The sequence below is a fragment of the Maylandia zebra genome, linkage group LG4 (assembly GCF_041146795.1).
Source record: "Maylandia zebra isolate NMK-2024a linkage group LG4, Mzebra_GT3a, whole genome shotgun sequence".
In the NCBI taxonomy this organism is placed as follows: domain Eukaryota; kingdom Metazoa; phylum Chordata; class Actinopteri; order Cichliformes; family Cichlidae; genus Maylandia; species Maylandia zebra.
In genome coordinates, this window is record NC_135170.1 from 34,418,089 (window position 1) to 34,446,044 (window position 27,956).

Sequence of the window (27,956 nt, forward strand, 5' to 3'; positions counted from 1 at the left end):
GGCCAAATTTCCAAATAATGAGGTCAGTGTATGCATAAATAATCCCAAAGGGTCAGGCTTCGGGCTGCTCTAAACACTCGGTTTCAGACAGCTTCTTTTTTACTTGTGTCTTTGCATGTTGCCACAGATGGGGGATCTCCTCATGTGGTCATTCTTTGGCTGTGAGATGCCCCACCCACCAGCTGTTCAAGCTCTTTGTTTGCAAGGAGCAGCCAATCAGAAGAAAGCTGGGTCAAAAGGAGAGGAAGGGAGATGCCAGAGGTGCTTGTTGAAGCTTCCACCCCCCTCATAAGAAAATTAAGGATTACTTAGAGTCCAACAATAAAAATCTGGACCTGGAAATGAACAAAACAGGTTCCCTCCAATATGACAAAATGATATTTTTTAAAAATGTGAAAATAAACTGCTGCTTTTGGTTGAGACAGTGCTGAAAAAGGTGAAGGAAACATACACTGCATTAGAAGGGGAAATAAACCGCACTGTACAAGACTTCAATATGCATGAACCAGATGTACTCACATTCTCATCACTGAGTCTGTGTATGTGTCGCCGTGTGCAGAAAATCCAATTTGCCTTATCAGCAATATTCAATTTCTGGGAGCAGATAACATGTGTATGAGCTGAACATGGAGATGTGGATGTTTGCATTATTTACCTGTTCAACTTAACAAAATGTCCAAGTGTCAGCAGTGTGGAAGCACAACAGACTAAAAATAAATAACGTCGTTGTACGATAGAGCCCCAGCAGCTATTTTTAATCAGTCTGCATTTCTCAGCTCGTTCAGTAAAGACACTGCTTCCTCCGTATGTCACCCACTAGAGGGGGATAAGCACATCTTAAATGTTTGTTAGTCAAACTCTAACTAACTGAGGACAGAGAATACGAACACTGTCGATTGGTGGGACGATACTGCCGATCGGCACCGTTTAACTTTGAAAGTTCGGTCTCTCGTCCGCTTTTTAAAATCTAATCTCTCATCAGATGTTAGATAATTCTCAGCGGTGGCCTGTTTACACAGTTCAGCCGTCAAAAGAAGAGGAAACAGGAAAGTGGCTGGTATGTGCTGCTCTGAAGCAACTTATTTAAGTCACGTTGCTTTTCCATAATCCCTTTGACAAGAACGGACTTTGGCGACAGCTTTCCAAGAGAGGCAGTAAGAAATAAATAGGACAGAGGAGTGTGTGTGCTTGCATTAATCCTGTAATGGGGACTAACCTCCCAAACCATCATCTCTACGTGTAACCTTAAATATCTGACTTCTTGCTGAAGAAAGTTTGCAATTAACAGGGAAAAGTTCGGGTTCTTCATGTGGGTATGGAATAACCGTTAATGTGCCGTCTGTACCATATGTACAGCATGCAGCGCTCCATGTTGTTATACTCTATATAGGTTAAACATACTGTGGTCTACTTTATTTATTTAATCTCACAGTACAAAGACAACATGTAAAACACTGAAAAGGAAAAGGTTTCCCTTTTTTTAACGCAAATTTAAAGTTGGGACAAGTTATCTCACATATTTATGCAACTTGCAAGCAACGCATTAGAAACTGAGGAGCCCATCACTGTAGTTTAGAGAGCAACATGTTTCCCATTACAGCTGCAGGATTTCAGCTCTTCTTTTTTCTGAATCATAACACTGCAGATGTCTTTAGTGGGCCAATCATCATCTACCACCCAAATTTATTTACTACAGAGCTATCCACAAAGTACGAGGCCACCTCCACATGTTCAGGCATGGAAACCTGATGCCATGAAGCTCCCAGCACACAGTTTGTATGCTGATGTTAATGCCTGAAGGCGTTTTAGAACTCTTTGCCAGCCGAGCGCTGGCCATTTAAATGCACTAACACACCTCAGCACTCTGTGTCACTGACCTGACTTGTTGCAGTAGTGCTATCATATCACAGTACCATGCTGAAACTCAGTGAGTTCTTCTCAATGACCTGTTCATTCAGACATTTTTTAATTATGAAAGATCTTTCAAATCAATATTAACCCTGTGTGGCCCTTTAAAAATGCACCCCTTCCGAGCCCTGGGGACCATAAATGGTCCCGCCCCAAAAGTGCAATAAAAAGATTATATATTCATATTTTTTTCCACTTTAAATTGGTCAGTCTTTTAAAACTACTTCTCCCTGAAATATTCATATAAAGTTTTAATTATATTTTCGTTGTTTTAACCCTTTAAATCCCAGTTTTATTACATGAGCGCCGTTTTTTAGCCCCAAAAAACAAAAAACTAAATATTTTCCAAAAAAAACATTTGAAGTAATATTTCTTTGTTATTATAATTAGGCCTTTAGATGGACTAAAGATTGGCACCAAGAGTCATTTCGATCGCCTTTTTTTTTTTTTTCAGGACCAGAAAATGGTCTCCAGGCGGCAAATGCTCCTCCTCTAGGCCGAAATAAGTGCATGTTGCCGGGGTAAGTCGCGACGATCACCGGGGCACGATCACCGGGGACTGCTTTTTCCAGCCCACACATCCGATACCACGTGACAACAAATACGTCATTTCCTGTTGACTAAAAAAAAAAAATGCACCCTCTCATGGTCCTAGGGACCAAAAAATGGTCCCGCCCGATCAGCGGGCGAAGCCACTGCTGCACGCCGGAAATGAGGCTTCATTTCCCGCAGGTCTGTCCAAGAAGCCCGCTGTTTTCCAGCAGGGATCAAATGTGGAGCAAGGGCGCCACCCGGTGGACAAATAAAAAAATTACAACTCTAAGGCTCATAGACCAAAACGAAGCGGAAACATACGTAATCACCAAGACATTAACGGTAATAATTCTGCAGTGAAAAATAGCGTTTATAATGGAAGTCAATGGGGACCAAAAATGGTCCCCAGGGCTCTAAGAGGATGTGTATTGTTAGCTTAGCCACTGAAGCTAATTTAAGGAAGTCAGACTTGAATTTTGAAATGAAATTATGCCAAACTTTTTTTTAGAGAATTTGGCTATATTCCATTCAACACAGTGCAAATGGCTTGTAACTGAAAACCTAAAGGGACCATTTATGGTCCCAGGGCCACACAGGGGGTATTACATAAGCTAATAATAAATGAACTCCATGCTGACAAAAGAACCAGCTCGTTTTCTGCTGAAATATTTAAATGTTATTAGATAACAATGGAGTACTTTCATAAGAAGCTTACATGCAGACGTAATCAAGTATAACTGGGCAGTGACTGGTTGCACTCTGTGGGGCACCAAGTACAGTATGACTCATTCTGAATCCAGTTTGCAGCAGCATCATGACGCAAAAGGCAACCTGTCTCCGGCTCATGGCTCAGTATGTACCTTGTGACTGCTTCGGAGCCGAAATTGTCTCTGTTTTGTAATAAATCTAAAATCTCTACGACCAATGGATGTCCACGGTGACTTTTGATCCTCAACATCTGAGTGGAGCCTGTATACACAGGAGCGGTTTGAGAGGATTTAGCCAAAGGACAGGTGAAAATCCTCTTTCCTTTATGTATCAGTGCAGTTTAAGGATTCGGCTGGCTTTAGAGGTTCGGGGGTCGGCACCCAGCAAACGTACGGTCACAAGCTGTAATGTATCTGCATCATGAATCTTTGAAGGCTGTTTCCTCCAGATCTGAACGGTAAATAGAAACTGAGATACGATAGCCTCCATGGATCTCAAAATACAATATAAAATATATTCCAACTTTGTTTTACTGATTTCAACGATAACGTTAGCAACAAAGTTAGCAACAGCAAAGTCAATCTTGATTTCAGAACAGTTGTATGTCCATTGTACCCCCCATCCTGAATTCTCCCCCTACCAGGTCCACACTAGACAAGACAGCACAGAGAGCCAGTCTCTGCCCACACACACAAAAAAAACATCTCAAGACTTATACACATAACAAGCATAACCCAAACAAACAACAACAAAAAAGGGACCAAACAAAACAAAAGGATAAACAAATAAATAAAGTAAAAATGAGATTAAAAAAAAAATCCAAACTTTATAATGTAGCTTCACTCAGTTCACTTCAGACTCAGGAAGTAAAGTGATGGTGTCCACTAGTAAGAGAAATGATTTCCAGATTTTGTTAAATTTCCTATTTCTTTATTCTTTTAGAGAGAATCGAAGTTTTTCCAACTTTAAGTTAAAGAGTACATCTCTCACCCAATAATCATGAGTTGGGGGGTGGGGAAGCTTCCACTTCAACAGAATAAGCCTCCGAGCTAGTAAAGTGGTAAAGGCTAGGGCCTGTTTGAGGGGGCCAGATCAAGTCGGGAGGAATGCCAAAAATTGCGGAGAGCGGGTTAGGAGGGACAGTCTGGCCATGTGCTTGGCTAAGTGTGTTGAATATATTCCTCCAAAATGCACTCAGTTTCAAACAAGACCAAAACATGTGGAAATGGTTGGCAGGTGATAGTCTGCATCTGCTACAGGCATCACTAATGGTTGGATAGATTTTAGATAATTTTGCGTTTGTATAATGTACTTTATAGACCACCTTGCACTGAATCAAAGCATGACGGGCACAAATTGAGGACGAGTGAATCAGTTTCAAAGCAGAATCCCACTGCTGTTCTGGCAGGGTTGTCTGTAGCTCTTCCATCTCAGCTTAGTATGAGAAATGGATTTGGGGACCGACGTATCTAGTATTTTATACAAGGCTGATATCAGTCTGTTTTGATGAGGGTTCGTCTGCAGGATGATATCCAGATTTGTTTCTGGAGGCCGATTGGGAAAGTGAGGGAACTACGTTTTTACAAAATCTCTAGTCTGAAGATAACGAAAAAAATTGATATTAGGCAGGTCATATTTAGACGATAGGTCAGCAAAAGATAGAAAGGTGTCCTGACTGTACAAGTCCTTAACAGTCCTAAGACCTTTATCTTTCCAACTGCCAAAGGCCGCATCAATGTTTGAAGGTGCAAAATTAAAAATTTTTTAATAAAGGTGTTAGCAAAGGTCCAAGTAGCCCGAAGTATTTTCTGAACTGTCGCCAATTATTCGATTATCCCCAACAAGGGTTGGAGAGAAAGGGAGTGGTGAGCTGAGTATTGATGATAATACTAGATGCAGTTTCCATTTGTACCCAGGCTGGTACAGGGGGGTCGTTGCGAACCCAATGCAAAAGTTTGTGTATGTTAGCTACCCAATAGTAGTGTCTAAAATTGGGCAGACCAAGACCACCGTCAGCTTTAGAGGACTGAAGAATAGACTTGCGAATTCTAGCTTGTTTCCCTCCCCATATGAAATGTGACAGAGTCTTTTCTAACTTGTCGAAGAATGCTTTAGTAAGAAGAACTGGGACATGTTGAAAAAGATACAAGAATTTGGGGAGGACATTCATCTTTATCAGGTTAACTCTCCCTGCCACTGACAATGGTAGTGAAGTCCAACGGTCACAACCTTTCCCAACATTGTCTAGTAGGGACAGAAAAGGAAATAAAACCCCCCAGATATCTAAATCCAGTTTCTGTCCACTTAAAGGGCACTATTGAGTGGGGAAGAGCTCTGGCCAGGGAGTTGAGGGGTTGCAACTCGGTTTTTTGATAATTGAGCTTATATCCTGACAGTGTACCATATTGGTCCAGTATGTTAAAAAGCACCGGAAATGAGTTTAGAGGGTCAGAAATGTACAGGAGCAAGTCGTCTGCATAAAGGGAGAGTTTGTGGGTTACACCGAACCTCGTAATGCCTTTAAATCTATCCTCTGAACGCAGCCATATTGCAAGAGGCTCGATAGCAATGGCGAATAGGAAGGGTGAGAGAGAGCACCCTTGCCTAGTGCCCCTCTCAAGTGGAAAAGGCGAAGACAAGTTGTTGTTAGTACGAATACAGGTGAATGGCGAAGAATATAGTAGCTTAACCCAGAGAATAAAGTCAACCCTAAGTCAAACCTATCCATCACCTCATAGAGGAAGCGCCGCTCGACGCGGTCGAAGGCTTTCTCCGTGTCAAGAGATACCACAACCTCTGGAATTGAGTTGCATGATGTGTGGATAATATTCAAGAGGCGTCTTGAATTGTCATATGAGTGCCTGCCGGCCATGAACCCATCTGATCAGTGGCGATAATTTGTGGCACAACACGTTGTAGCCTAAGTGCGAGAATTTTAGATAGTATTTTAAAATCAATATTTAAAAGAGAAATTGGTCCGTAACTACTGCACAACAGAGGATCCTTGTCTTTTTTCAAGAGTAAACAAATAGTAGCTTCGGACAAAGTCTTGGGTAATTGACATTTTGAAAAGGCTTCATTATACATATCTTTCAACAACGGTGCCATAAGATCAGAATTGGCTTTATAGTATTCTGCAGAGTTACCTGTGTTTAAGGATTTAATGGCTTCTTGTACCTCTACTACAGTAATCGGTCCCCCTAACCCCTTCGTCAGATCTATTCTTGGAAAATGTATATTTTGGAGAGTTTCTTCTGATAGAGGTGGAGAGCTTGACGTGTACAGATTGGAATAGAAACGAACAAATACTTCATCAATTCCCTCTGGGTCCGATATTATGTCACCAGCGGCAGACTTGACCTTTGGAATTCGTTTGGAGGTTGCTTCGGCACGGGCTTGATAGGCCAGAAGTTTCCCTGCCTTATCACCGGATTCAAAAAAGCGTTGCTTTGTCTTAATTAATTGAACCATAGCTGTTGCGGTGGTGGTTATACAATATAAAATATAAATAAATATATTAAAATCATGTCACAAAGTTACTGATGACTCCATTTTTGCTTTAATGACATTTTTACCACCTGAGCGTTCAGCCTTCATTCATGCGCCTCAGCTGTTTTACGGTTTCATTAAATATACAGGAGGTCTTCAGGTATTTCTTCCATGAATGTTAATCTCGCGACATTAAGCCTAAACGTCTCTACTGCTGTCAGCTGAAACACGGCTGATGTCACTGAACAGGATGTAGAGTCGAGTTGCACATGCAGGACACGTCACGAACAGCTTCCCATGCATGCATGCGTGATGTGTTTTCTCGGAGTCTGTGCATGCAACATGACAAAAAAAACCCAATTCCTTCATAAGTATTCTAGAGATGAACCGGCCCGGCCGTCATGCACTGCATGCTTGTTCTGCAGTGTTTTCCAGAGGAGCTCACAGCTCGGTCCGACACAGGATGTAGAACGGAGAGAAAAACGCAGCACAGAGCTGCACCGTGCTCCGTGCACTAGCCAAATCTCTTGATAAGCCATGACGCCTGGTTGGGATTACCAAGGGATTACAATATATTCACCCCACTGGGATTCCATCACATGGTGGATCAGATCTCTGTGACAGGGGCCCAGTGTGCAGCACTCCCCGAGGGCCACAAACACTGCTGTGAAAGATTTGACAACGAGCCTAACTCTGTCTGACAGCTCAACACAAACCGCTGTCTGCTTACAATGTGAATGTTAAACTAACATTACAGGGTTTGACATCGCAGAGTCCCAACTATGGCATTTCTCCTGCATTACCTTCCAGAGGGCAGAAAGCACAACAATTGGAAGTAATTAAGATAGTACGGCTGAGAGTTAGTGCTTGCATTGCAGTCCATTAGAGAGGCAGTGTTGCACAAGGAGCAAGGATTTTATCACCAGAGGATTAAAGGCATTTGTGAATAAAGTTTTTTTCCTTTTGATATGTTGAAACGTATGCTAATGAACATTATTCTGACACTGTGGATGCCACATGATCGTCAAAACTATGCATGCAGATCTGCAGCAGATTAAGCCTGAATGCCTTGGGCTGCTAAAAAAGAAATTAAGTAATAGCATCAAAAGTAATGTCACGAGAGAAAAATTATAAATCCTCTTGTTCTCCATTTGTTGCATTAAACGCTGGACACCATCTGCTGGGTTGTACCGCAGAATCCAACAGCAGCAGGGTGGCAGCTGCCATCCTAAGACGCAACAGCCTGGCCACAGCCTCGTGCTGCACGCTGACAAACACTAAAAATACTGCTCTGGGCTCCGTTAATGGGCTCTTACACGTCTGATTACAGCGACCGGGCCGGCACGCTGAGCCGAGATGAAGCCAGAAGGTCATTTATATTTATCAAAACGTAAAAACAAACACAAAAAGATCTTCCTGTCTAACATGTCGATCTCTTCTATCCCCCCCACCAGGCAGTAGGTGACTGAGATGGGCGTTCGTCTAGGCTGCTGGAGCGACTCCCCGTGGTGGCCGCCGCTGCTGCTGCTGCTATTCTGCGCCATCCCTGGCTGTTCCGGCCGGCCGTTCGGGATCCCCACGCCCTCTGTGAATGTGGCGGTGGTGTTCAGCGGCACGGCCTACCAGACGGAGATCAAGGGGCGTTTGAGTCGGGAAAACTTCATGGATCTTCCCTTGGAGGTGAACCCTATCACTGTACTGGTCAACAACACTAACCCTCGGGCGCTGCTAACCCGCATCTGCGACACTCTCTCAACCAACCGTGTCCATGGCGTGGTGTTCGAGGACAACGTGGGCTCAGAGGCCGTGGCGCAGATCTTGGACTTCATTTCCACTCAGACGGCCGTGCCAATCGTGGGCATCAGTGGAGGCTCTGCTGTCGTCCTGCCACACAAGGTCAGCTCGTCATCAATTACTACACCTCACACACACAAAAGCCTTTGTTTTTATTCCACCGCCGCTGATCTTTCAGTTTTTCTTTTTATCCAGAATACACCAACACCACAGTACCAACCAGTGTTGGTCAAGTTACTTGAAAAAAGTAATCAGTAACTAATTACTTCCCCAAAAAAGTAATCCCGTTACTTTACTGATTACTTATTTTCAAAAGTAAATAATTACTTAGTTACTTTTTAAAAACACGATTTACAACCTGAAGAGGTGATAAAGCGATAGATCTTTCAGCCCAATTCTACTTTTTCTGCATAATTCATCATACAAAATGTAATCAAATGGAAAAGTCTCTTTTTTTTAAAAACTTGTTTTATCAGTTTTAATCTTTTAACTTTATGCATCAAGCAAAAATTTAATTATATGCAACATTCTCTGACTGGAAGAAATTAGTTTAACATTTAAACCTATTTTCTGCACATTCCAGCACATAAAATAATTTTTGTGTTTTCACTCAGTCTTTCAAATAGATGCAAGTAAAACACAGCAGAAAATAAATAAAGGCAAAGACTCAGCGGTCCTGTTGCTCTATTTTCACCTGTAAAGCAGGAATGGGGTAGGTGGAGGTTTACAGTGGTGCAGGTGAGTCGCAGCGGTCAGTGGAAGAATCCGCGAGTTTCTCTGTGAGTTTCCCATTACGTCGTAGCTACTCGGTGCTTGTTGGAAGTTTAGGGTTTTTTTCGCTGTAAAAAGAAGTTTTCTTCCCACGCACAGCGGGCACTAATGTTTTTGTCACTTTTTATGGAATCAAACTCAAAGTAAGGTCAGTGCTTCCACGCTTTAGACGCTGCACGCTCATACTCTCTCTGCACTCGATATATGATCCATTGTTGATCTGCACACAGCTGTTGCCACGAACCTCGCACTCGCTTCCGTCACTGTCGTGAGACATTCTTGCAAAAAATCACGGTTTTAGTAACGCAGTAACGCAGCGTTCCTACGGGAAAGTAAAGGTAATCTAATTACCATTTTTGCAACAGTAATCCTTTCTTTACTCGTTACTTGAAAAAAGTAATCAGATTACACCATCTCTGGTACCAACTATAATAATATTTCATTAAACAAAGGAGATAGGTGCTCTATGAAATCAATTGTTGGGGTCAATCTCATTCCTGGACAAAGTTTCTGTTTTTCCTTTTGGTCTGTCAGGTATTAAGAACTCCTTACTCTTATTGAAGTTAGATAACAGCTTCATTCAGTATTTAGACATTTACTTAATCACTTGAGTCTGCAGCGTGACTCGTGGTAATTATAGTCCTCGTAGCAAAAAGAGAAATCATTTCAATCACAATTCTGCTTAAGGTGCTGATTCATTTTCTTGAGAGCAGTTAAATAATGACAAAGAAGCCATTAGGAAAAAAACAGGAATCCGAGTGCTAATTACATCAGCTTAATGAACACTGAAGGACGTATAATACATCACTTTAAAGCGAGCAAAAAAGAAGAAGAGAAAAAGAAAATCGATGGATATTAGTAATGACCAAATTGCACATTTGCATTATTGTTTCACACAATTCATGAGAAGAAAATGTTACTATTTCAAAGTCAGATACAAAGAATATACCTTTTATTCAAATCCTCAGTTTTTAATACACATATAGGACCTTTACTGCCTGATCTACGGCCTTCAAAGCATTCTACTGTTGCTCCAGCTGGAAGCAACTTTGGGTTCAGTGTCTTGTTCAAGTTTCAAAGCATCAACCATGTATCATAATTCCACTCCACTATCTGAGCCACAGTCTAACGGATATGCTTCACACATAATTTTTGCATAACAAAACCCATCATGTCAAATGATGAAGTTGTGCTATTTGAAAACGAGTGAATAACAACACCAAAAATATCCAGACTTTCATTTGCCCCACAGATTTGCCAGCTGATTTATTGTTGGAGCACTCATGCTGCATAAATAATCAGTACAAACGATTGACATCTGCTCTGACTGGCAAAACAATGCAATACATCTGCCCATTTCCCAGTAAGATGCCCATGATAACGCTGGTATCACCACCACGCTGTCTCAGATGCTCATTACATTGCACGAATCTGTGCAAGTGAAGGAGAAAAGGGTTGGCGCATTTCTTCACTGTACTGTGGTGTCAGTGTGTTTTTATCTTGTAGTTAATATTAGCTCCCTGATTAACTTTCCAGATGTGAGCCATCCTTCCTCAATGCAAGACGCTGAATTTTGGTACCCAAGTGTATCATGAGGTACTGGCTCCAAGTCAAATGGGTGAAGGAAACAGTTTATATAAGACTAACAACATCTGGCACCAGCATACTGATAATCTATTGCAAGAGGAAGTGATATGATTTATTGTTATGTCAACATTTAGTGCAACTTCTAATTTTATTAATAAGAAAAACTAGAGCTCCAACTCTTTTGAACATTTTCATGCAGATGTTGTATGTCGAGGTTGTGTTACACGATGTTAGTGCCACATGCTGCTACACTGAGGTGAGGTAATCTACAGGAGACAAGTTTTTGTGGCTCAAACGAGCATTTAAACCACATCTGAGTTGAAGCTGGTTTAGCTGCAACGATCGATCTAAACAAGCACAAATACCAGCAACAGAGACTATAATCTTTTCTCTGGTGACATTTCTACAAGAAACACTTTGGCGGAGCTGGGATAGCATCACACGTCGACAGCCGCAGTCTGAAGCCCTGAAAAACGATTCTTTCACTTGATGACTCTGTACGACTTGGTGTTGGTGCACATTATGCTTGGTTTCTTGAATGATGCATGCTGCACAGCTATTTATGTTTCACACACGTAAAAACTTGTGGCCGTCCTCAACGCCATTTAGCTGCTTCCCAGATGTTCTCTCAACCCACAGTTAGATGGACTTTTAATACACTTTTTTATAATATATTAAACAAATGTTATATATTTGTGCCCGTACCACATAAAATACAATCAAAGTCTATGAGAAAAGGATTTAAAATGTCATTAAAGATTTATTTTAAACCACTATTTAAGTTCTAATTAAGTATTACCACACCAACGAGTTTGGTCAGCAGCTTTCGGGGAGTCGAAATTAGATCAGAAGCATTTATTATTTTTCAAAGCTAAAAAGATGTTTTGTTTGTTATTACTAGGATTAATGCAAGCATACAAATGCTCTGCACCCCTATCAGCCTGCCTCACATTCACCTTTAGACTTTTCAAGACCTGTTTACTCCTTCAGATGAAATCTAAAACCAAACACACTGATGTGAGTGTAAAATCTAAGTTAAGGTACAATCAAAGTCTTTTAAAAGTGTTAAAATGTGTTTAATAATGTGAAAAGTATCATTGCTGCCCTAAAGCTATTTTAAGTATTAGCAATTTCTCAGTAAACTCAAATCTTCCCATTTCATTAGTCTGAAGAGTAAGCAGCTTTTAGGCCTTTTTCTTCATCATCATCTTCAAGGTTTCCATCAGCAAACTGCAGGCCTCCCACGCCTAAACTGACCCCCTACCAGGTCTCAGCACAGGGGATTTTGAGATGTGTTTTTAGCCATGAGCTACAATAATAAGCTAAAGCTACTTTTACAGTTAAAAAGAATTGGTCTCTTTATTTACAAATGATGGTGATCCTTTGCAACGATCAGATCAGTGGAAAAATGCTAATACGAAAGATGCACAAGAGGTTTTAACCATCACAGCATCTAACAGCACGAGCCTGAGGCAGTAATCTCACGGCACTGAATTCATCTTTTCACCTACAGCATCAGTGAACTCTTTCAGTGCTTTGGATAAGAATATGGTTCTTCATTCAAAGCCCCAGATTGGCCTTTTCCATTTGACTCTTGAGGCTTTCCATAAGCAAGGAGACACTAACAAGACTCCAGTAATTTGCATCATTCACACGGGCCTGTAGACAGCTCCCCTGTCAACAACATCCATTTCAGAAAACATGCGGCGTGATCTCGCCCTCCGCATGGCGTCGAGGGTAATAAAAGAGATGTCATGCAGCAGTTAATGCCTCCTGCTGCTCATTTACACTTTAACCATTCAAACCTGAGGACAGAAACAGCGAATCAATCACAGTAAATTACAGAATAAACACATGTAATAAGAAATAAGCTCTTTGACAAAGGCTAGTGTGAAAATGAATGATTGCTTTTCATCAGCAATTAGTTGGGACCATTAATTTATGACATTTAGTGAAGCCATTATACTTGCCTTTCAGAGCAGTGAGTGCATGCATTATTAATATGGATGGTCCCAGCTGGAAACCAACCGTAATCTACCCACTGAGGCACCGGGTCTCTGAGTGACATGCACACATGCCTGCCCTGCATGATTTGCTATTTGCATGCAAATAGTTTCCCGCAGCCTTGGGTCCACTTGTACTTAATCCATACCACAAATACCAAAGATTTTGGTTATTACTAAACATTTCAAAAGCATAAAAAACATGGAGCATGCTTAGACTTTCTCAAACTTCACCTGCTTCCAAGTAGAAGAACACGCGACCTTCAAACTGACCCCAATAACGGTTATGAAACAAAAAATGTTGCTGCTTCAACGCATTCAAATTTCAGGTCGGCCAGTTTGTTTGTGTGAACATTTTAAGAAGCTAATAACTTGTAGAAAATTAAACCAAACCCACAAATGAAAAATGTGCTTATTGTAGAAACGAGTAATCACAAAATCCTTCTTTACTCTATATACACGTCTGTCCACTCGTATCCATCTTTGCACTGCTTCCAGGCAGATATCTGGGCAGCGTGTTGAATCTCTATCAAATAAAATCCGTAACTTTTGCAGTCGTCACTGAGACAAAAGAAAAACTACATCCATGTAATCAGTTAATTTGATTTTATAAAATTGATACATTTTTTCCCAAAATAAGGTTAAAATTAATTTCAGTCAAAAGTTGTAATTCTACTCTGCATACACACATTACAGCTGACCGCTATCTCAGCTCATCCCAGCAGAGAACTGAGCAAGTTCACGTTATAGATTCACCGAAGAAAAATCTTTATAACCATATAATGACAGAATAATGAATAGATACGCCCATAAAGCAAACAGGTGAAAAGGGGGGACTGGACCTACTGGGTAGAGGTTCCAGGGAAGACCCACAACACACTGGAGAGGTTATATCTCTCAGCTGGGCTGGGAATGCCTCGGTGTTCCCACAGATGAGCTGGAGGAGGTGCCTGGGGAGAGGGAGGTCTGGGTTTTTCAGCCTGAACCTGTGACCTGGGCTGTGATAAGTGGCAAACAGATTGATACTCAATTGTGCATCAATTTATAAATGACTGGCTCATGTGTTGATAATCTCTCTGGTGGCAAGGACAAGGAAAACGTAACAGACAACAGATAAATGTAGTCATAAAAAGAATAATGTGAATGTGGCATTTTATCCCGCTCTAAAGTGAACCTCTCAGTCCGCACTGCCACGTCTCTTTAAATTAAAACTAATGCATGCCTCAGAGGTTAGAGATGTGGGGTAGCTGTAGCTCAGTTGATAGGAAACATTAAATCTGTCCCTGCTGACCATTTCTCAAAATATCCTCAGGCAAGGCAGTGCACCCTAAATCGTCTAAATATTCTCAAGGGATAAAAGTTAACGGCTCTGAACATTAAAATCCTCCAAAAGAAGTCGAAGTAAATGATTAATAAAATAAAAATGTGGAGAACTTTATAATCTAGGGGAAAAGAGTCAGACAACATTATAAATAAAGGTTTTACAGATAAAAGCAAAGCTGGAAGTTCAAAAAAACAACAAAAACTTTTAGAGCGACTGATATAAAATATGTCATAAAGATTATAAATTACCTGAAGGAAGAAGAAGATGATCTGTAATTGTCTGTCAGACTGTTATAGACCAAATAAAACACCAAAAAGCACTGTTTTTAGACAGCAAAAGTGCCATAATTTATGCTTTATTCAGTAGCATTTTAATATTTGATCGCTGAAAAGGTAAAAATGTGCAAACAGTAATGAACGAGCTGCACAGAGATGATTTTGGTCTAACCTTCTTTGAGTTTCCCCTTAATCAGGAATGCCATTCACCAATTGATTTATGGGGTGCTGTCAAGGGTAGTCAACAAGGCAATGGAGCTCATTCATTTTTCATACATATCACTGAAAGCACAGAGTTTGAGCCCTATGAAAGCGACAGCATGAAATTAGGTGATAAACCGATTGCTATCCTCAGGACATTTCTGTTTGTCGATTGGCAACATCAGAGCTGACGTGCCATTATACGCCTCATTTTCTATTCCTATCACAAACAGCCATTAAAAAACTAATGCTGGGCCGAAGACTCAATTAAGAATATTGCTTTTTCATGTAATTATAGTATTGGAACTCATTCAGCTAGCAGTCACGTCAGGATCAGATGACCAAGGGAAGCTTTAGATCAATCAGTTCCCAGGAGCCTCCTCAGTGTCTAAACACTGGATAAAATCAATATCAATAATCACGGCTGACACAAATCACCGACAGGTTTGGGAAGCCCGAAGAACGCGCACCTGGTAAAGCTGGTCAAACAAGGAACAAATGCATCAACTTTCAAGACGTACAAGAACCATCAGACTCCAAAGAAAGAAAACAGAGGACAAGATTAGCAGGTCTACTTGCTTTTATTTAATTTGATACACTAGAGACTTGAAATAAACTATTCCAACATCAAAGTGCCACAATTACACAAACTCACAACCGCTTGAGTCAGCTGTAGACAAACACCTGTTGTGTTTCGGAAGAGTTACTGTGTTTGGCAGTGGAGGCGGCGGAGTTTCCAAACTCGAGGGGTAGACTTGAACTGATACGGATTCTTTCTGTGTTTGTGGCGTTACTCTCTGTGCTGGTTGAGCTGCATGCTTCATGCCTGCTGCCGTCTGCTGCAGCTACAACGCTGAATGTGGATCACAACCTTTTATTCGTTCAACCAGTGACAACAAAAGTCGCTTATCATTGTTAGAAAAGATCCTTAAACTGCCACAGACACAGAGTCATCATATCCAGAAAAACAACATAGTCTAGCCAAATGACTCTAGTTGGAAATGAATAATAGTTCTTGGTGCAGTTTTTATTTTAGTGACGTTGTCATAAAACGGTAAGAGAAGTATTTTGGGGGGTTTAATCTGTAAGTGAGGGCAGGAAGGATTGATCCACCATCTTCAGTAACGTGGATTCTGTATAGTCTGCTGTGATGAAGAGAGCTGAACGTAAAGCTGAACGTGAAGCTGAATGTGAAGCTGGTCGTTCTACATTTGTGGATAGTGACTAGGGATGACTAGGGATGGGTATCGTTTAGGTTTTATCCGAGACCGGTGCCAAACCGGTACTTTTGAAACGGTGCCGGTGCTTAAACGGTGCTCAAACCGGTGCTTAAAGAATGGAGAACACAAAATCGGTCCAAAAACCTCTCATGTTCAGCTGTTTTTTGTAAAAAGATAACAATGTTAGCCTTTTCTGCAGCTATGGGGCATATATGTTATCACTCTTGGCTGGAAGCTTAAACAATGGAAAAAACACAAACTTTGTCCAAAAACCTCTCATGTTCAGCTGTTTCCCTCTTTTTCTTTGGTCATTTTAGCCTTTTTGGCCAGGGTGAAGGGAGTATCTGCCATCAAACAAGAAGACAGCCGCATGAAGCTATGATGGTGTTTGCTAGTTCACCTTACATGCATTAATGTAATAACGTGGTTAGCCTACTCAACGTAAATTACACACGAACAACATTAAGCTACTCACGCAGAGAAGAACGGCTGCTGCTGCATCATCATCCTCATCATTTCTGCTACACTGGCAGGGCTAGGGGCCAGGACTCTCCTCTACGGGTTTTTGGGGGATGTTGCTAACTCCGGGTCCGATAACAGGCACCACACCCGCAGTAGATGTGCTCGATGTGAGGTCTCGCAGCAAGCTATCAAATACGGCGCATTTCTCGGCTTTTAAAAAAACGCTATGTGTCGCCAGGTGTTTCATCGGATTCTTGGTGTTACCTCCTTTGACAGTATCACAGTATCAGCTTAAAGCACTTGTTGCAGGCTGCTGAGTTTGCATCTTTTGCTGTGAAGTACAGCCAGACTTTGACCGCTTCGCCTTGGACATTTTTAATCTGTAGCTCTGCTCTAAAAGAACGTACGTACCTGGACCCGCCTACTATCCTCGGAAACGTAAAATGATTGGCTAGAATCTAAAGTGTATCACAGCTCAGGAAAAAAAAGCACCGAAATAAAGCACCGAAATGTGCGCTGCTTTTCGGTCTGGTTACTACCGTTTATGTCAGAACTGGTGCCATCATGGCACTGGATACCGGTACCCATCCCTAATAGTGACTAAAAAACAAGATGGCAGATACAAGTGTTAGAAGTCAGGTTCTTAATTTCGTCATCTACTCGAAGAGAGAGGCTGAGGAGCTGGGTAATTTGAGAGAGGCTGAGGGTGGAGCCACTACATCACCATCAAAAGAGCATCTGAAAGCATTCGGGCATCTGACCAAGATGCCCCCCGGACACCTCCTATGTGAGGAGACTTGATGTTTTTGATGGATGAACAGATGATGGATGTATGGATGGATTTAATTCAGTTTTATTTTTAATAATAATAGAGAGAAAACCCAAACATTCAAACGTCCCCCTTTGAACAAGCACTTGGCAACAGTGTGGCTACACATTCTCAACGTGTCTGATGTAATTTCGCTGAACAGGGGAGCATAAATTCAACTTTTCTCTCATTATCCATTTAGTTCAATATCCTGACCTAAAATCCAAAGTACTCTTTGAAGCATCCATTCTGTAGTGTGACAGATCACATCCTCCGAGCAAGACCGTCTGCACAAAGTGTACAAAATGTATGACAGAAAGGACCAAAAAACCCTGATTGTCTTTGCAAGAACAAGAGCCTGAGGCTTTTCTCAAAACTAGAGCACTTCTTTTTTTTTCAGACTCTGCCGTGTCTACTTTTGGAACTCACTTGTGCCCACTTTTCAAGTCCTGCATGTCAAAACTCACAGAAATAAGAGGATAACCTGTCTAGACTGAAGCAGACAGACTCCTGAACGGTCACAGAAAGCAGCCAGCGGTAAAAAGGACAAGTGTTAGCAGAGTCAGTACATGTGTATATGCAGCGTCACGTTCAGCTATCGGCTCCAGTGAGATTCATTAGGTCGGGTCCAGAGAGGCCCGTGTGTATTTTTTTTTTAAAGTATTTATCAGCTCAAATCCCTGATATTTATTAGTTTATTGATGATTTTCCAATTTTCTGTTCACGTGCAACTATGGCTCATCTCAACCAGCTCATGACAACTAAGATTAAATTGATGACACTGCAAACCTACCTAATTATAATTTATAACATCAATCTGTCACATTAATCACTTTGGAAGTCTTTTTATCTAAAATAAATAAACGCTCTGAACATGTGAACATGAGGACGTATGCAGCTAGGGCTGCTCAATTAATCGAATTTTAATCACAATTACGATCTGGGCTTTCAACGATCATTAAAAATGACTGAGCCGATTATTAGCCCCTCCCTCGTGCTTTACTCTCGCGCTGCTCCGTGTGGCAAATCGAGCGCACCTCTCTGCATTTTGAACACGTGTCACAACAATTAAGAGCAACGGTCTCCAACCTTTTTTGCGCCACGGACCGGTTTATGCCCAACATTATTTTCACGGACCGGCCTTTAAGGTGTCGCGGATAAATACAACAAAATAAAACTAGTACCGGTACCGAAAAAAAGAAAATTTATTCATAACACTCGTGAAAAGACCCAGGAAAACATATTAAACGATAAAAACGATAACAAAATAACCCTGAAAACCATACATTTCACGAAGCCGGTTTAGTGCAAACTCTGAGTAAGTATACCCTGAGTTAACGAAAACTCTGGGTTTTCGGTTTCACAAAGCGAGTTTAGATTAATTCTGAGTGAGTTACTATGACGACACACTCCGTGAAGCTAACCTGCCCCCTAGCAGGTTTACTTCAACTAACCCTGACCTTCTCCGCCTCTTTGTCGGAAACCTGACTGTAGGAAGTGTCAGACATGGCGTGCTCCTTCCTTGAAGAGCCAGTAGATGTTGAAGCCCAAATTCTCCGCAGAGCTCTCCGCCGGGAGAGAGTGATTAGAGCGCGTTCGGACATTTTATCATTTCCTGATGATTTTCTGTGTGAACGTTACCGTTTTTCAGCACAATCTGTAATTTATTTGAATAACATCCTCAGGCCTAATATTGCTCATGTGACACATCGCCGACATCCTCTCAGTTCTGTACATATTATTTGTATCGCACTTCGGTTTTTTGCAAACGGGAGCTTTCTGTATAATATTGGTGACGCTGAGCACGTTTCCAAGGCTACCGTCTGTCGGGCAGTCAGGAATGTTACAGTTGCACTGAAACGTCTCCTGTACTCGTTTGTGGTGTTCCCCGGTCATAGACCCACAAGATTCATCAAAGAGGGATGCCACAAAATTGCAGGTATCAGGATGAACGAAACTTAATTCATGATGTGGTGATACTTGAACTACTACTTAAATTTTACATTTATTCTCACGGTTCCCAGGCGTGATTGGCTGTACAGATGGCACTCACATTCCAATCATTGCTCCTTCAGTAAATGAAGGAGACTATGTGAACAGGAAGTCTTTCCACAGCATTAATGTACAGGTACATAGTTCCCTGTAGCATTTCAAACTAACAAATTATTTCATTATAGTAATGGATGCTAATTTGTGTTCTCTGCACTGTGAAGATCATATATGATGCTGCCAACATTATCACAAATGTGGAAGCCAAGTGGCCAGGCTCTGTGAGTGGTGGTGGTGGAGGACCTCCACCTGTTTTTCAGGCCTCCGCTTTTTTTCTGTTGGCTATAACGGGTCACATTTGAGCATACAGAGTAAGCAAATATGTACTTGTAATGTGCTCAGATAATTTCAATAAGTGCTTACAGACAGAAAATTAATGTAGCCTCTAACTGCAATTGATTGACATTGGACAAACAGACCAAGCACTATGGCTCATAATACAATTACACCTTACCTGTTTGGACTATATTTTTATATTTCATTTTTACTTGCTGCCAGGAACGTTTGGGGCCTGTTGGGTTGCACCTGCGCTCACATCACATCACAAAATAAAATGTATAAATTAAAAAATAAAATAAAATATAATAAAATAACGTGTTAAATGGGTGGAAATCCCTAGATCAATGTTTAAATTAACACTCACGCATTGACTCTGTCGGCTATGTTTTGCCATGCATGCTCCCTTTCTTTTGCAGCTGAGGCTGTGTTACTTTTTTTCTGAGAAATCTGCATGTTATCGGCATATGCTGCCATCAGAATTTCGGCCTCAAGCGCTGTAAAATACATTGACCGCGCCTTCTTTCCCTCCGTCTCCATGGTGACTCGCTTAATCTGTGCTCCACTAATCAGGGCTTTATGTATCCTCGTCCACGCGCTTAACTTGGGGTTAAAGCAACTCCGCGTTGATTGAACTAATTGTTATCAGCCTTTCTGAAACGGAATATTCCGAGTTGGACAGTTCGGGGTTACTCAACCCTGAGTATCGTTTTTCACTCTGAGTTTTCTAAACCGGCTTCCTGAAACAGGGCCCTGAGCCTCAACTCTCGCGGCCCGGTACCAAACGACTCACCGACCGGTACCGGTCTGAGGCCCGAGGGTTGGGGACCGCTGATTAAGAGGACCCGAGGGAAGCTCGGAAAGCTGAGCAGAAGTTATTTGGAGAGGAGAGTGACTGCTGTTGGTTGAAAAGAGAGGTAAAAAAAACTTCAGTGGTGTGGAAACATTATGGGTACAGTCAGACGTGGATCAAGTAGACACAGTGTGTAAACTTTGCAACAGTGTCGTAGCTGCACCACAGAGCAACACTGCAAAGTTCACTAAACATAGATGTTTACATTTTTCATTGATTTCTTATATTGCAAACATTTGTACTGTTATCAGTATTTGCACTATTTTATATTATTTTTTGACAATCTTTAAAGTCATTATTCAACACATTGTTATTGTTAAATAAATATCGTCAAATAATGGAAATCTCAATTTCAGTGAAAATAATCGTGATTATCATTTTTGCCATAATCGAACAGCCCTATATGCTGCATCACTAAATCATGAAACGGTAAAACTGTGTGACAGCTCGACTTCTCTCTAACTCTAACCCTCATTTACCATTCGCACCGACCGATCCTCTCCACGTCAAGAATAACTGATATTTAATGAAGTCCTGTGTCTGGTTTGTTTATGCGACTGACTCGCTTACTGATGGAGGGATTTAATAAAAGTTAAACAGACCGAAGCAACAAACAACTTCATCCCCGGTTAACATTTTGTCAAACCAAGATTAGGCAACATTTACCGATGAGTCTCATTAACAACCGCTCACAGCGAGCTCTGTGCACCACGAGAACTGAGCGTGTAAACTGTAAGTCTGCCTCTGTCGATATTTATAGACCCGTGTTGGCGTTGAAACGTGGAAGTAGTGGGACGTTTCACAAAGGACGGGCTTTGAGGCGTCTTCATTCTTGGTAACACAGAATTAATGGTTTCGGTGACTTAGTGCAGAATTAGCTTCTGTGCTCGGATGTGCGTTATTTCAGTGTCGCTGCACGCCACCTATACAGTCCTGTTTTGTGATAAATGCCACAGGGAGCCGTGTGTCTGTCCCTGGTCAACGTGCAGGATCTACGTGACGTCAGCAGCACAGGAAGACGGTGCCAGGGCGCTTCCTGCTGCGCGGCGGAGGCAGACATATGTCGCAGCAAAGCGCCGTGGCCAGAAGTCACTCTTCATAGAGGGACAGAGGGAGAGGAAGGGGAGATGGCTGCAGTTGAGTCATGTGATCAGGGGAGCCATACACCGCTTTGTGTTCCGTATCTTTAGTGCCAAATTTCACTCACTGCCACAACACATTTACCTCAGTACATCCTTTCATCGTGGTCCTATCCCAGCATGCTCCTCTGTCACACCAACCCTCTGTACCACCTCCTTCACTACATCGACGGATCTTCTTTGAGGTCTTCCTCTGGCAGCTCCATGTCCAAACCCTCTCAGCCTCTCTGACTCACATCTGTCCCTCTGATGGACTCATTTCTGGTCTCCTGTCTTGTTCTCAGCGCCACCGTCTCTGAACCGTCCATCACAGCACGTCTCTCTCCATCATCTTGCAAACATTCTCTTGCTGCTATCTTTCTATCACAAATCACCCGTCAGTGTGTCCTTGATCCCTGACTCAAATATCTTATTTTCTTTAGATTGTTGGATACAGTCCAAGCCTATCAATAGATATCACCCACCTGAGTCATTCAAATAACCTTCAGCTATGAGCTAGGATATTTCTGAGCCCGTAAAGGTCAGTTATTGTGTATTTTTAACTATTAAATTTAATATATATCCTTCAATACATATTTTAATAAATAAAATAAATTAAACAGCCATTTAAAAAGACAGCTAAAGGTCTGTTACAATGTTGGACGTCATCCAACCCATCATCCTCGGAGGTTTTGCTCTTGTGATGGATTTGAGTTTGCCCTTTCTGTGCTGTGTAGCAACATGAAACACATAAAACACAATGGTGTCCGGACTTTGATTAATCATCGTCATTGCAATCTCAATAATTCTCAAGTGGAGAAAAGGTTGAAACATAATTGTCCTGAAAACAAAACCTGTGCAAACAACAAGCAAAAAGTTAAAATAACCAAGATTTTTGGACCTGATTTGCAACAGGAGCGCCTCATTTCGCCAAACATAGAAACTAGGGCTGCACAATTGATAAAATTTGAGTCTCAATCTTAAATTTCTGGCTTCCCACAGTTAACTAAATATAATTAAGCAACAATAAAACTGCTCTGCCAAATAGAAATCAAAGCAAACCCCAATCAAACGCTTGCTAAATGACCACACGGCTCAATAACAGCTGTTCCTGCACCGCACAGCCTGAAGTCTCCAGAATGAAGAAAGAACAAACTGTGAGACAACAGATCTACAACAAAATTAAACGGTCTGGTCCGTTGTTAGAGATAATCTTGATATGGGGAAAGTTAACTAACACAAATCATACACAAAGATGTGGTTCTGAACTGCAAAGCAACACAACCTGAAAACCACACCACAGACTGCAGTTTATCGCCCAACATTAACAACATCGTCAATAAAAACAAGCGTGTACAAAACATCAGTGTATCCATCGATACACAAAGATGCACTGAAATTATCAAGGAGACACACAGGCACAACTTTTAGTGTTGGAGATAATCACAATAGATCATCTAAACTCTGTAAGGTTTTCAAACCTTTACAAAGAAAATGTCAGGCTGCAAAGAACGTCTCCACGTGGACATTTAAGAGCATCATCAGGACTTGTTCTGAAAACTCTTAGAGGGTTTTTGTCTGTCTGCACTTATGCACGATTTCTAAAACTATGTTTGTAAACAGATATCAGTTTAGCATATTTTAAACTTCTGAATGTAATCTCAGCCTTCAGATGCTAAGCTTTTCACTCAATGGCTGTAATCTTCTTTGGGACTGTGGACCATTACTGTGACACTGTGGAAGTACAGCTTACTGCGCAAACAGAGTCACGGACAGCAGTTTGTATGTATAGCATTCAAGCTACTCATTAGAGACAACTGCAAGTCAGAAAAAGCAATTTAGAGACTGCTTGTGATCTATTTCAAAGAACAAAACAAAGCAGACACAATATTTCTGTCCTTTTGGGCTCGTGCAAACCTTTCTGCCTTTACGCCAAATTTAATTTGACCCATTTCAAGATTTAAATCTGCATTTTATGCCTAAAAAGGTGGAGAATTCATTTAACATTATATGGAAATGACTGGTGACGACTGGTTCCCTTCCATACCACATGCACTGGACAGTACTCTGCATGCTGTGCACACTGACAAGGCGGTCGTGACTTCAGGCTTTAAACTGCAGCTGAGCCTGTGGTAACGCCCCAGGCTCACTCTGGCTGCACTACCAGTCTGCTCTCTGCTAATTGAGGCGTTGAGACTGTAGTTTGCAGGCAGCTTTAATCTGACACACCCGTGGGCTAGCAACCATCTACAAAGCATACAGAAACACAAGCCCGTACACACAGACGCACACCTGCACAGACACTCGATGGCTCCTCGGCACCTGTCAGGGTCACACTTGTAGGGGTGAGGCAATAACGCTGACAGATTTGCTGTGCAGTGAGGGGAGGTAAATTTGTAGATTTATATGATTCAAGGAGAGATTCTTCAGCTCCCCCGTGACCAACCTGCATAAAGACCCTGCACCCAGTATAGATGTGTATAGACAACCAGCATCCAGAACAGTCTAATCCATCTTAGTCCACAGCAGGATGTTACACACCGAGTTTCCCAAAAGGTCCAGAGACCCAATGTAACTTATGCAAATATTAATCTGTAACACATTTAAACAAAACCATATTAGCATTCATTGCAGCTGCATGTTTGTCCACCCATGCATGAACGACCTTTATCACGCTTCTTCCCTGTTCAGGGACGAGTGTGAGGAAACAAGGGCAGTGGCAAGCGAAGCAAGTCAACAGAAAAGGAAAATATTTTCATAGCTGCGGGCAGAGTAGAGTCACAGGCACAAAGTCAGTGGATTTAACCATGACGTCTGAAACCGTAAGACCCTCATACATCACAAAACCGCTACACTTCTCTCAAGGACGACGAGGAAACAGAATGAATAAGCTCAGAGGCCCGTCTGAGGATACACGACGCCTCCTTTTTTTGAGCTCTGAGGGCGCGCTGCTCAGGATGAAGTGGTTTTTCCCCAGAGTGATAGAGGGTCAAGTGGGGGCCACCTACCTATCAGCCTGAGGGTGGCAAAAAAGGCTTTTATTAGAGCAAGAACACAACCGAGTCCAAAGTTACGCTTTTCACAATTTTGGAACGATGCATTAAAGACAAACAACTAAGATTAATCGTGTTGATAAAAATTATCCATCATCATTAAACCTCCAGAAGAAAACAAAATGTATTCACAACAAAACTTTGTGCACTCAGTCACGCTAATGTCACGCCGCTCCAAATGATTCACGGTCTGATGGCGGCGTTTGTTTTGCTGAGCAGTGCGGTACAGTACAAATGATACAGAATGATTGGGATCTGCTGACGAATCGATCAATAATCCTTCATCTCAATCGCTCTCACGTTAACTGTGATACCCTGCTATCATTTCTGAGAAGTGATGCTATCATCATTTACAACAGCCTCATAGTTTGCTACTGTCTCATAAGACAAGTCTTGTGAAATAAGTCTTAAAATATCACTTAGTGATTAATTATGTCTATGTTTTAATAAGTTGTCTATTTTAAGTAACAGTGTCCACCTGACCTATAGAGGATGCTTCATTCAATGCAATAAACCAATCATTAAACACAAATGTTACTTTTGTTTCAGTAGAAAGTGTCTCTACTGCCACTTTAAGAAAGTATTCCTTTGTGCCAGAAAGACTTTAACACATCTTACCAAGGATAATTTACAGCCACTTTGTCTTTAATTCTGTGCTGATTCATTGACGTTAAATGTTTCAGACAGCGGGTTTAAATGGTAGCTCATCACTAAATCAACTAAATCACAGTAAAGAAAAAGAAAAACAGCTTTTCGGTTGAATCTCAGTCAAAACCCAATCACAGCTGCCGCAGCTAACAAAGCTTCGCTTCACCAGAAAAGTTGCATTAAAATAAAGAGGTGGGGCTGTGTCTCATACCACGAGATCATACAAACTATTTTCTCACCACTCCACCGCTTTTTCCTGATAATGCACTTAACAGAAAACCCATCCTTATTCCTCCCCTCAAGGTCAGTGCATTTTCAGAGGAGACAGGTGAAACGGCGCAGGTTCTGGCCATCCCTCTGCGTTTGCAAGTATGGATGGCATCCACTGTTTGTACGGCAAAAATAAGACACGTGGGTTTAAGTGATGAATGAGTCTGCAGCTCCTGGTGGAGCAAAATAAAACAGAACCACTTAGCTCTTGTCAAAGCTGCACTGCAGACTGGTTGGGCGACTCTCTTCCAGGTGTCCGAGGATGAATTATGTGTGTGTGCAGGCTTAGTGGTATGAGGGGGGTCCTCAAGATGTTGCAGCACATTTTCCAAACTGAATTGAGATAATCATTTGCTTTTTAATCAGCAACAAATTGTGTAGTGTGTGCCAACAAAGCATGAAGGTGTTTCCCAACGTCACACCATATTGTCCTCTCCCTCCAGGGTGAGGGCTCCAACTTCCTCCAGCTGGGCTCCTCCATCGAGCAGCAGATCAACGGTATGTTCAAGGTGATGGAGGAATACAACTGGGACAGCTTTGTGGTCATAACCAGCCTCTACCCGGGTTACGAAGCCTACGTGGATTACATCAAGTCCTTTACTGACACCAGCTACTTCATATGGGATCTGCAGGATGTTCTGACCTTCGACATGTCCACTGACATCACGAACGACATACGAGCGCGGAGGCTGCTGCAGCAGATAGACGCCCAGGTGCTGCTGGTCTACTGCTCCCACGAAGAGGCCCAGTACCTGTTTGCCATGGCAGGAGAGGTCGGATTAGTGGGACCAGACTACATCTGGATTATCCCGAGCCTGGCTGTGGGAAACCCAGACATCCCTCCACCCGACAGCTTCCCGGTGGGGCTCATCAGCATCATTACGGACCGGTGGAGGATGAGCCTGAGGAAAAGGGTGCGCGACGGGGTGGCTATCGTCGTGAAAGGTGTCCAGAGTTTTCGAAAACAAAGAGGCTTCGTTCCCGAGGGCCACAGCGACTGTCACAACCCTGTCAAGGCGGTAGCTACCAATGACACCCTGTTCAGGTAAGCTACGATGTTGTGGGCAGCGCCTTTACTTTACTACCAACTGTTTCTGTCTGGTCTGCTGTTACATATCCTTAATGTAAAAGAATTAAATTCTTTATAATATGATAAGTAAACTGCTAATGAAGCAGTGCCACCGGCCTCAAACTGTGTGACACAGTTTAAGCTTATAAGAAAAAAATTAATTAATTAAAAGAGGTCACATGGACACTGTCAGGTAAAGTTGCCATAACAAAAGTTCACACCTCTAATTTATCTGTAGATAAATTCAAATTCATATACTTACCTTCAGGAGAAGAATTTATTTTATTTTATTAAGCTCCATCTACAGGTACAGGTATAAAAAGATTACTCCTCAGACTGCTTAAAATCACTTCAACGACATTTAAGACTAAACTTGCACTCGAAGTGAACATAAACTCCCCACAGAAAGGAAACAGGAAGTAAAATCAATTTATTTAGCTTAAATTTACACATTTTAATATATTTTTAAGACTTTTGAAACACTAATAAATTAGCCATTATATCTCATCTGTTATAAAATATACAGGTTTATTCAAACTGTGAAAAAGTTCAATTCATTCATCACTTGCGTGATAACAAGGTTAAATGTGATTTGGTGCTGACATGCAGGTATACTCTGTCACAGCTGTGGAAATTCTCACAATAATGTGACTAAAAACTTTTAACAACTAAACTCAGTTTAATAAGCCTCCTAATGAGGAGCATCACAGGAAAGCCTGGGAAAAAGAGCAGGAAGTATTAGATTTTACTGGCTAGCAGTTTGCAGGTGTGTGTTACCACAACTACACAATCCTCCTAGGACCTCGAAGTAATTTCACCCCAAAGTCAGACTGTGCAACGCTCAGAGAAACAAAAAAAACAAGAGCTAGATTTCAGTTAGCATGTTAAATGTGACATCATGACAGCACGACTAGAAAAAGAGAGAAAAAAACATGGCAGCTTACTTGCTCAGGTCTGCATCTGAACAAAACACCGCACCTTTAGAGCAAAGTCCAAAGTGCCAATGTTTGGTCATAAAACATAGACCAAGTCTGGAGAAAACCAAACAGCACAAACACATCATATAGTACCAACTGTCAGCATGGTGGTGGAGACCTGATGTTTTGGGCTCATTTTGGAGCTACAGGACGTGGGCGCCTGTGCAGTCATCAAGCCATAAAGTCCTCTGGATACTAAAATATTCTAGAATCAATCGTGAGACCATCTGTCTCCAACAGAATGGCTGAAAAAGGAAAGATTGAAGAAAGTCCCAGTCAGAGTCCCCACCTGCATCTGACTGAAGTGCTGAGACAGCTGTGAATAAATGAATGGCTGCAAAGGCCTCAATGAACTGAAACTATGTTGCAGATTAAAGTGGACGTTACAACGTCACAACGTTACAATGTTACAACGTCCAGTTATTGCTGCTCAATAGAATAGAATAGAATTCAAAAGTACATTAAAAACCACTAAATAGCAGATTCTAGAGAGACGCAGAGCCTCGCATTGTTCACGTGGTGGTTCTACAAGCTACTGAACGCAGGGGTGGACTGCAGA

At 41.7% G+C, this 27,956-nt stretch overlaps 2 protein-coding genes across 5 annotated transcripts in view; one reads left to right on the forward strand and one right to left on the reverse strand.

The window, feature by feature from the left end:
- Positions 1 to 27,956, reverse strand: part of LOC143418413 (uncharacterized) — a 145,254-nt gene that overhangs the window by 51,273 nt on the left and 66,025 nt on the right. The window contains exon 4 of one of the 3 annotated variants that reach the window (XM_076883452.1): positions 13,641 to 13,744. The exons of the other annotated variants lie outside the window; for them this stretch is intronic. Coding sequence (XP_076739567.1) covers positions 13,641 to 13,744 — 104 coding nt within the window. The remainder of the gene's footprint in view (positions 1 to 13,640; positions 13,745 to 27,956) is intronic. 3 annotated transcript variants of the gene reach the window in all.
- The window catches only part of grin2ca (glutamate receptor, ionotropic, N-methyl D-aspartate 2Ca), a 79,289-nt gene that overhangs the window by 14,412 nt on the left and 36,921 nt on the right, over positions 1 to 27,956 (forward strand). Inside the window, exons 1-3 of one of the 2 annotated variants that reach the window (XM_076883446.1) lie at positions 7,935 to 8,008; positions 8,094 to 8,535; positions 25,795 to 26,396. In XM_076883446.1, coding sequence (XP_076739561.1) covers positions 8,110 to 8,535; positions 25,795 to 26,396 — 1,028 coding nt within the window. In that variant the 5' untranslated portion in view covers positions 7,935 to 8,008; positions 8,094 to 8,109. Of the gene's footprint in view, positions 1 to 7,934; positions 8,009 to 8,093; positions 8,536 to 25,794; positions 26,397 to 27,956 lie in introns of those variants that run through there. The other variant, XM_004556391.3, reaches the window with a different exon arrangement.